This window comes from Anoplophora glabripennis, unplaced genomic scaffold (genome assembly GCF_000390285.2).
Source record: "Anoplophora glabripennis isolate ALB-LARVAE unplaced genomic scaffold, Agla_2.0 scaffold774, whole genome shotgun sequence".
Taxonomy (NCBI): domain Eukaryota; kingdom Metazoa; phylum Arthropoda; class Insecta; order Coleoptera; family Cerambycidae; genus Anoplophora; species Anoplophora glabripennis.
In genome coordinates this window covers 214,625-225,015 of record NW_019417350.1, presented here as the reverse complement: position 1 = coordinate 225,015, position 10,391 = coordinate 214,625, and the positions used below count along the sequence as shown (strand labels likewise).

General features: G+C 31.5%; 2 protein-coding genes across 2 annotated transcripts; one reads left to right on the top strand and one right to left on the bottom strand.

The window, feature by feature from the left end:
- The first annotated feature begins 228 nt into the window (after positions 1–228).
- On the top strand, positions 229–3,881 carry LOC108915309 (25S rRNA (cytosine-C(5))-methyltransferase nop2). The gene is made up of 3 exons (XM_018721302.1): positions 229–487; positions 552–865; positions 1,924–3,881. The coding sequence occupies exons 1-3, from the start codon at positions 385–387 to the stop codon at positions 3,814–3,816; spliced, it is 2,310 nt and encodes a 769-aa protein (XP_018576818.1). The 5' UTR covers positions 229–384; the 3' UTR covers positions 3,817–3,881.
- Positions 3,882–7,885: 4,004 nt separating this feature from the next.
- Positions 7,886–9,214, bottom strand: LOC108915308 (dynein assembly factor 3, axonemal homolog). The gene has a single exon (XM_018721300.1). It carries the CDS (start codon positions 9,212–9,214, stop codon positions 7,886–7,888), a length of 1,329 nt encoding a protein of 442 aa, XP_018576816.1.
- Positions 9,215–10,391: the final 1,177 nt, after the last annotated feature.

Genomic DNA, 10,391 nt, shown 5'->3' with positions numbered 1-10,391 from the left:
TAAAGAATACGAGGTTTCATTTTTGGTCAGTGTTTGCGAATCACCTTATGAGTATTATGAGAAGTTATCGTATGCCCCTTTACACCCAATGAACTTATCTTATACCCCTCGTATGTGCAATTGCCCTTGAAAGTGTTTCTTACTCCAAACACCGATGGCGTATTTAATGCATTTTTTCATTGAGTTGCCTATCTATTTCTTAAATAGTATATCTTATCTATGCTGCTGACTGTGCTGTGTGCTGTGGTCTATGGTTGTGCTACGCAAAATTGTGAATCTAACCTAACCTAGATCTTTTTATTATAATTTCTCAGTAACCACTGTAGAATTATATTTACTACACGTGGGATTTTAGTAAGTAGCATTGCAATATATTTTTTTATAATGGGTAGGAAAGCGAAGTTTAATGATGGAGTGCTTGTTAAAAAGGGACCTGGTAAGAAAGCGAAAAAACAAAAGGATCCAGTTTTTCCAAAAAACTTGAGAGGTATACTAAATATTTCTAATTGTTCTAAATTACATATTTTGTACATTAAAATTTTTTCTTATAGAAAGTGATACAGAAAAGACTAAGTTAAGCCGTCGTCAAAGACTTAGAGCAAGGAAACGTTTGCAACAAAATAAAGTACGACAAAGACAGATTACTTCTAAGACAAATGGAAGGAAAAATGATATACCGCCTAAAGGCAGTGAAGAATCAGAAATTGAATCCGAGGATGATTTGAATGAGAGTGAAAGTGAACAGGAGGAAATTATTAGACCCAGTAAGGGATATTCTGATGATAATAAACTATGGTTGAAACCTAAACAAGATACGCTTGAAGAAGATAGTAGCAGTGAAGAATTAATTAATGAAGGAGAAAATGTAAGTAAAATGACAAATTTTCAAACCAGAATAATGCAATAACAGAGCATATTAAGAGATCAGAGAAAATATGTTAGGACATGTACAGTTCATACAATATTTGTTGAAATATAGAAATAGAATTCCAAGAAGACTTGCGCGTCACTTTCTTGGAATTAACCGCATTTGACACCTGAGGTAGAAAGATATTGGCGGGAAATTTAAGGACACTCCCCCACCACAGTAAATTGTTACAGTACTTCTGATTTTCTTAGAATTCTATCTCAATAAATATTGTATGGACTGTATGATAAACATTACGCCATAGTGCTAAAGAGAAATGAATGTATAGGTACATTTTCTTATGTAATAATGCATCTCCTTATCCATATACAGTAAAATCTCATTAATCCAGCACCATTAAAAACCTTATGAGTGCCGGAGTACTGGAAAATTCGAATTAATGGAATATGTATAATGTAAACAATATTAAATTAAAAAACATTACATTTAATTGTTTAATGTAGATACATATATATACTTATTACATTTGTGTGTGCATGTATATGTTTCTGTAAAATAATCTTTCAACTAAACTATAACTGTATAAACTGTATTCTTCAAGGATAGTAGACAAACGTGGAAAAAATTACGCCGGATTACTGGACGTGCCGGTGTAATGAAGTGCCGGATTATAGAGATACTACTGTACTTCTATATTGAGCATTCTTTCCAATGTATGCCTTAGTTTTCAAATTATCCATTTGCAAGATAAGAAGTCTTCAGTTGTGAGCTCGGTTGTGAGGGTATCTATCAACATTATAAATATGCCGTCTACATATTGTGTTAAAATTCTATTTCTTTCCAGCTATTTATTAGATGATTAGGTACATGTACTTGTGTTATGTATTCATAGTTTTTTTCTTATATTAATATCATTGATCTTCTGTCTGTGTGAATCAACTTACTAAATGTTGAATAATAACTGATATACGTTTATTTACATATCACTCTTTTCATTGATCAATTTTCCATGTTACCACTGGTTTTACATTTTATTGAAAATTTTTTTTGTATAGGAAGATGGAGAAGAATATTCTGAAAATGACAGTGAAAATGATGACAATGAATTTGTTGCGGAAGAAAACTTGAAAGTTGGAAATTTAAATGATATCTCAGATGACGATTCTGAAGAACAAGATGAATTTGAGTCTGGCGATGAGAAAGAAAGTGATGAAGATCAGGAAGAAGACCTGTTGCCTATTGAAAAAGAAAATATAAAACTGAAGAAAAAGCAAGCTAAAGAACAAAAATTAGCTGAGGAAGAAATGCAACTTAACATAGCAAACCAGGAAGTTTTTGCTTTCCCTAAAAAGTCAGATGAAGAGGTGCAAAGCTTACAAGATGTTCAACAACGAATACGAGAGGTTATTGCAGTTTTAACAGATTTTAATAAACTTAGAGATAAAAATCATTCCCGTTCTGAATACTTGGATATTTTAAAGAAAGACTTGTGTACTTATTACAGTTACAATGAATTTTTAATGGTGAAATTCATGCAATTATTTCCACTTTCTGAATTATTAGAATTTCTTGAGGCGAGTGAAGTTCAACGCCCTTTAACTATTAGAACTAATAGTCTCAAAACTCGCAGGAGAGATTTAGCTCAAGCTTTGATAAATAGAGGCGTTAACTTGGACCCAATTGGAAAGTGGAGCAAAGTGGGTTTAGTTATCTATTCCTCCCAGGTTCCAGTAGGTGCTACACCAGAGTATCTTGCGGGACATTACATTATCCAAGGTGCTTCAAGTCTATTGCCAGTTATGGCTCTGGCGCCTCAGGAAAATGAAAGAATATTAGATATGTCGGCAGCTCCTGGTGGAAAAGCCTCTCACATTGCTGCTATCATGAAAAACACAGGCATGTTATTTGCAAATGATATCAGTAAGGATCGTATTAAAGCAGTAGTTGGCAACTTCCACCGTTTAGGAGTCGTAAATTCTGTAATCACTAGCATGGATGGTCGTAAATACCCAAAAGTTATGACTGGATTCGATAGAGTTTTGCTTGATGCCCCTTGCACAGGCACTGGAGTTGTTGCTAAAGATCAGAGTGTTAAAACGAGCAAGGATGAGCAGGACATTCAGAGATGCTATAATTTGCAACGACAGTTATTATTGGCCGCTATAGACTGTGTTAATGCTAAATCTGCGTCTGGAGGATATGTTGTGTATTCGACATGTTCCATTTTACCGGAAGAAAATGAGTGGGTCATTGATTATGCCTTGAAGAAGCGCAATGTCAAATTGGTGGATACTGGTCTTGAATTTGGAACCGAAGGCTTTGTAAATTATCGTCAATATAGATTCCATCCCACATTAAAACTAACAAAGAGATTTTATCCACATTCACACAATATGGACGGATTCTTCGTAGCCAAACTAAGGAAATTTTCTAACCTTATCCCTAAATCTGTAGACAACGATGAGGTATCAGAAGAAACTATGGATGAGGACAAGAAATTAAAAGAAGAAAATACACTAGAAGAGTCCCCAAAAAATAAAAAGTCGAATGAAAATATAAAAAACAGCAGCAATAAAATTAGACAGAAATCAAAAAAAATAAATGAGTCAACTTCAGAACAGGATAAGAAGAAATCTGATGAGGGTTGTGTATCTGTACCTACTAGGAAGAAAAAACTTGTTAGCGACCAAAATAGTGCCAATAAAAATAAGCGAAAAATGAAGCAAACTATTGAATCTAATGAGGAAAGTATATCAGAAGTACCTATTAAAAAGAAAAAAGTAAGTGAAAATGTAAATAAAAACTCAACCGAAATCCTAAACACTGGTAATAAAAGAATTAAACAGAAGAAAAGAATTTTGGAAGAGGGTAAGAAGAAATTAAAGGTTTCTCTAAAAAATAAAAACAGTAATGTTAGTAAAAATAAACAGAAAGCAACACGGAAATAAATAAGACTTATTTTTTTGTATTAAATGTTTAAAAACTGTTTCTCATAATAAATTTCTTAAATTTATTTGATTTATTTTGTTAGATAATATGAAATTATAAAAGTGCTCTTCAAATATCAGCACTACTTTAACGACAAGATAACAATCTGTTAAGGGGTAACGCCACCCTAAACGATGGGAAAAAATGTGATTTTCGGAAAATTTCAAGGAAAAATCAATACAAGATGCAGTGTCAGTAACAAAAAGGCTTAACTGTACATGTTTTCAAACGATTAGGATTCAAATCGTAGGCTGGGACCTTTTTCCAGCGCTGTATGGCCGGAAAGATTTCTTATTAAAGGATGGACCAAAAAAAAACAAAAATTTTCTAATACAGGGAACATCGTACGTAAATTTAAAAATATTAATTGTTGAATTAGGGAATATTAAAAAAAGTATCAAAAAAAGACGAACAATTTTGCATTAAATTGTCAGTAACAATGAAAATTGTTAATAAATCGAAAAACCTCTACGATGTTTCATGAATTATGTTATAGTGAATCTCTGTACAAAATTTTAAGTCGATTTATTGAAATCTTTTTGAGTTATGTTACCGGCCAGTTAAAAAAAGTGGGTTCTCGAAAAACGCTTTAATAGTTTTTATTAACAATCAGCATAATGTATCTGGGACTCAATTCTGGCCTCTATAATAGCTATCGTGCATGTTATTACGAGTTGCAATAAGGGCACTGCGAGTGGTTGTGCTCCACCTCGGAAAAACTTGTGTTCTCGATTTTCCCCCACCTAAAATCCTTTTTCTTTTTATTCTTCACATAATTGGTTAAACCACGACGAACAAATATTCATAAAAAATTAAGATAAGCTTAGTAATATGAAGAAAATCATCAAAAAAAATTATGATAATAAAATAATTTTTCACAATTTAGTAGTCATATGAGAATGCAGATTTTTTTGATCTTTCCACTTAGAATGTGCAGCAATAGACAGTTTTTATAGCAACTTGTATAAATAGGAAACCGATATCTAAGGTACCGTATGATAGGTCGTAGAAATCGATTAGGTACTTGTAAGATACATAATTTATAATAATTCTCCTTCAAACTGCTGTTGTTGATTAACTTAACGTCCATATGCGTGATAGTGGCAATGCCGCGGTTCTCGACGTAGCGTATTATTTGATATTCGCAGGTGTGCCATATGGTGTATATTTCAAGATTAGGCATCCAAACAAAGCCAGCCAAGTGCAACGTTGACAAATCTAAAGGCTTACTACTTTAGTCACTAGCGAATGTACAGAAACTCTCATTAGACTTTTAGACGTACCTCCGTAACCGATAAACCTCCTTAAATTAGTTATTTTGATGTTAAGGTGCAGTTATTAATATAGCTTTAATAAGGGAAAATTATGTAACATTCTAACCCTTACCTCTATTACATTTTTACTTGGAAAAAATACTGGCCAAAATTTTAAGAAATTTTGCTATTATTATTAAATAATCTTTATTTTCTATAGATTTATACAGGGTGTCTCATAATTAGTGTCCAATAATTTACCACTTGATTGCCAAAAATAAGAATATTTTTTCATATAAACATTGGTCGAGAAATGCTTTCCTACGCTCCCCTAAATGGGGCCTCAAAAAGTTCATTTTTTAAATATATTTCCGAAATGGGTTGAAGGAAAATTATGAATTTGAAAAAAAAAACGGAATTTTGGAAATCGGTTTTTGTTTCATTTCAGCCTTGTTTGAGGAGATATTGAAAAAAAGGAAAACACTCTCATGGCAACTTTTTGTCTTCTATCGAATGGCATAATCAATTTTTATATGTAATGTTTCGTCTTTCCAGGACCATCATCAATTTCATTTTTTTAAATGCAGCCCTGGAGATTTTATATCTTTTGCAAGCCTTCACGACCCCCAATATTGTACTGCCTTAGCTTGAACTAGATTTAGACGTTTTGTCTAAAAAAATTCTTCAATATTAGTTCCTTTATCTAAATTTCTTATTTAGATTTCTATGTTTATTGAATTACCATGTACTCTATAGTAGGATCGTATTCGATGCAAAGTAGAGCAAAAAGTTGTCGGTCTTTTATCAAAGGAAAATCGTGTCATCATTTTTAGGAGGCGTAAGAGAAATCATTTCAAATTTAAAATGAAATTCAATGTAAAATCTGAAATACCGTTGCATACGCACTGTGTTCTGGTAGTAGTTGTAGTCGCCTAGGTGCATCGAGTGTACGAACTGGTCGGTTATACGTCAAATACTAATCTGGCGAGCTTTGCCGTCAATTAGAGAGCGCTTCCAAAAAACAAGTAAACAACAGTGGCGCGTACAGAGGTAAAATGTAGTACATATGTGGAATTTAGGAAACAAATTGGATTTATAATAAATTACATTTAAAATAAATAGTTTATGAGAATAAAGGAATTTTTGTAGGAACAAGGGTGCCAGACCTGAACTGATCCCCTCGTCCCTTCATAATGTATAAAGAAATTATTCAATTTGTAAAACCCTAAAAAGCGTACTTCATTGGATCCCTTGACAGGCAATGATTTATTACTTTGCATCGAATATGATTAAAAAATTACAGTAAATGTTAAAAAATATTTCCGTTTTGGCAAATGTTGAAAATGAAAATAAGTGTAATATGATTGGAATTTATTATACCTGTAACCACAACTGTGAAAGAATGAATATCCTGAAAAAAAATTAGATCAGAATTTGTTTGAATTTTGAGCTCTCGAGAAACCTAGAAATAATTATGGGCACGGGATTAAAACAATAAATATGTTTTATTGTAATGCATAATGGTAATTAATAGTTTAAATAACCAGGTGGATTTCACAGGGTCTAACGACACCTAGTGTGCATTCAATAAACATATAAATCTAAATAAAAATTTAAATAAATTTGGAATATATTGAAGATGAATTTTTTGAGACAAAATGTCTGAATCTGGTTCGGGCTGAGGCCGTACAATATTGGGGGTCGTGAAGGCTTGCAGAAAATGTAATAAAATTTCCAGGGCCTAGAAAGACAAAATGTTACATATATGAATTGATTATGCCATTCAATAAAGGACAAAAAGTTGCCATGAGAAAGTGTCCTTTTTTCGGTATCAAACAAGGCTGAAATAAAACAACACCGGATTTACAAAATTTCGTTTTTTTTTCAAATATTTCGAAAACTAATTTAGTTAGCCTTGATTTTTTTTAGAGGCATAATGTAGGTTTCCAGATTACCCAATTTTGACCTCATTTAAGCTAGTTGATATATCTTACCGTTTCTGATGAGAACCCTGCAGTGAAAAGTGAATTTGTAACAGCCTGTATAGAGCATTGAAAGATTTGGGAGTGAACGATAAACTCATTAAATGTTTTTTGTAACTTCTAGTCCTTCATTTATAATGCAAAAATATATTTTTTATGGAACTTAATACATTTCCTGATTATTGAAAATGATTTTTTTTAGTTCCTCTTTTTTTTTTTTTGATAAATTAAATGTTATGGATATATTTGATGTGTCTAATAAAAAATTTTTTATCATGATATAATTGAGATAAAAAATAATATTATTTTTGTTGCAAAATTGTTTTTAGCATATAAATATGATGAAAACAATTTTTTGTGCAAATATTATGTTCTGAGGTCTGAGGAATTATAGAAAAGATCCAAAATTACAAAGTGCCATACGCTGCTTTTCCCATTTAACTTTTCTTAAAAAATTGAGCCTGTGACATCAAATTATTTTTTCTATCTTTCCAAGAAGTAGGACAAACATCTCAAAAGAAGATATTAAAATTGGTCCTATACTTACATTTAATGCCTTGTACCTACACCTCAGGGCACATGTCATATTTCAAGTGATTTGTATCTAGGTGCCTGTATTAACAATTTTGAATTTTGATACATCCGTTTACAAGTTGAGGCCACTTGTTGTAAGACATGTAACATCGCTGTGTTGATAAGTGTGCTTTAGTGCGTAAAGAACATAAAACTCTAGAGAATTAGACTAGACAATGTGACAGTGGAAGTAATAATGTGAAATTATAATTGGTACTAAATTATTTATTTAAAATAAATTTTGCATAGGAATCCTTAAGAATATCAAATTGATGTTTTGTAACATTCAGACCTTCAATCTTTTCAGATATATTTTTTCCAAATTCTTCTAGATCTCTGTCTCTGTTGCTTAAGACAAATAATTGGTTCTCAATAATCAACACTGAGTCGTTTTTCATAATGTGCTCCATTAAAACTTTGTCAAGATACTTTATGCTTGTGTTTCCAAAATATACAATATCGAACAAATTTCGATATTTCTCTTTATACTTCATCATGTCTAAAGCTGATATTGTTAAAAAGGTTATCTGATCTTCCAGTTCTACACATTTTTTAGGAGGTTTTGGAACAAAGTCTGGTGATTTAACATCAACCACTAATTTCTCCTCTTTCATTATGATGGAACCTAGTTTTAAATCTGAAGTTTTGTTGTGTTTGTACTCTTGTTTATCAAGTATTTCATAGAAAATTTGTTTCAAATTCCTTTCTGTAATATCAGTGGCTCTGTAAGAATTCTGTCCATTGGATGAATCAAGAAAAGACTTGTCTTCACAGTCTAAACCGAATGCTACATAAGGTCCAGTCTGTACATCTCCCAAATAGCCATAATGTGTATATTTTTCACCTTTAGGTAATACAGCACACACTAACGATCTATTTGGCTTTGACACTTCAGATTCTAGCCAAGAAAATGCCACTCCATTTAATCGAAAGTTTTTATATTCTTGAGTACAAACCTGTTTACCACCTATGCTATGAAATCTCATGTGTAAGTCCCAGTCAAAAGCTCCAATTTTCGAATCATATCTGATACCTAGACTTTTCCGTAGTCTTCGATCCCAACATTCACATATATTATAATCGTCTCGACCACACCAAAATTTCAATAAATTTTCTAGATAGTCACGCTCTTTATACTTTATGTCTATGTTAATGAAACTCATGAAACTTTTTAAGTAATCATAATCTGTAACCATTTTAACTAAATTAGAAGCTAATGATTTTAAATATTTTGCAGTTGAAGGTCTAACCAATGTATTCCCATATATTTCCATAAATATTTTTGTTTTTTGTTCCAATCCTAAATTTTCTGGTGGTTGTAGTGCTATATTAAGTAACAATAACTGCCTGGCAACATGTTCCATGCAAGCATCTATTAAGTAAAAATTGATTTTGCATTTAGCATAAAGAAATTTTTTTGCTTCGGTTAGTAAGATATGTCGACAATCTGAACCTCCTATTATAAGAATATTGAGTTCTTCAGGAGTATCTCTTTTGGATAATGTATATTCTTCTAGTAAATTAAGAGCTGGTGTTAATCCCCAAAACATTATTTGCTTGGATTCACAACTACAATTCACAACTTGAATTCACTTTGACAACATGCAACTATTGATCTAATTTTCATTACCATGGAAATAACTAAATTATTTATTATTGTTGTTATTATTACGTCTGCAGATACAAATTAGTTTATACAGAGTGTTACAAAAATGTAGATTAAAACATTAATCGTCACAGATTTTTTGGGCAAAATTAATAGGACATTCCTTATGCCATTTTTGATTTAGGAGCCTCTTTTTCAAGATATGGGGAGTCAAATTTAATGAAATATTACCAATTATTTTTTAATATTTCACTCTTTAACATTTTGATTTATGACTTGATATAGATACGAGTTATTACAGCTTTTTTGGCTGTTTTACAATTTTTCTTAAAGCCATTAACAAACTTTACAAAAAGGCATTTAGATGTTACCGATTTGTACACAGGGTGTTTTTTAAATAAGTGCGAACAATTTTGGGGGGGGGTAATGGTTGCCGAAGTTATTTTGTGAAAAAAGCTCATATAAATGTAGGTCGAAATATGCTTTGTTTCCGAGATACAGAGTGTTTAAATTTTAATGTTTTATTTATTTTTATTAATTATTTCAGTTTGGAAGATATTGACTCCAAATTTTAAAAACGCATTGGAGGGATAAATGTGCATTTTTTGGGGTGATCGGAAGATTAACAAAACCCACAATAAAATATGTTTTATTTTTTTCCTCAAAAACGGTGCATCCTACGAAAAAAATTGAAGAGACCAATTTCATTCAAAATTGATGGCGGATTGCTAAAAATGTCAAAAAATATCAAAAGTCAGTGGCGTGCCATTTTTTTTAAAAAAGTGGCATTCTCGCACGAACGCCACCGGTGCAAGTAGAAATATTCAAATAACCCCAAAACATGCACATTTATCTCTTCAAAGCGTTTTTAAAATTTCAAGTCAATATCTTTAAAACTGTTTGAAATAATTAATAAAAATAAATAAAAAATTAAAATTTAAACACTATCTCGGAACTGAAGCATATTTCGACCTACATTTATATGAACTTCTTTTCACAAAATAACTTTGGAAATCACCCCCTAAAATATTTCGCACTTATTTACAAACACACTGTATATGTATATACAGGGTGTTTCAGTTCGAGTGAATCAAACTTTAACCACAAATAAAATTCAATAA

Bases quoted from the DNA above. Each gene is read 5' to 3' on its own strand.
- LOC108915309 (XM_018721302.1), top strand. From the start codon at position 385: ATGGGTAGGAAAGCGAAGTTTAATGATGGAGTGCTTGTTAAAAAGGGA. The intron at 488-551 runs GTATACTAAATA...TTTTTCTTATAG, and splicing joins TTTTCCAAAAAACTTGAGAG to AAAGTGATACAGAAAAGACT. The intron at 866-1,923 runs GTAAGTAAAATG...TTTTTTGTATAG, and splicing joins TAATTAATGAAGGAGAAAAT to GAAGATGGAGAAGAATATTC.
- LOC108915308 (XM_018721300.1), bottom strand. From the start codon at position 9,214: ATGTTTTGGGGATTAACACCAGCTCTTAATTTACTAGAAGAATATACA.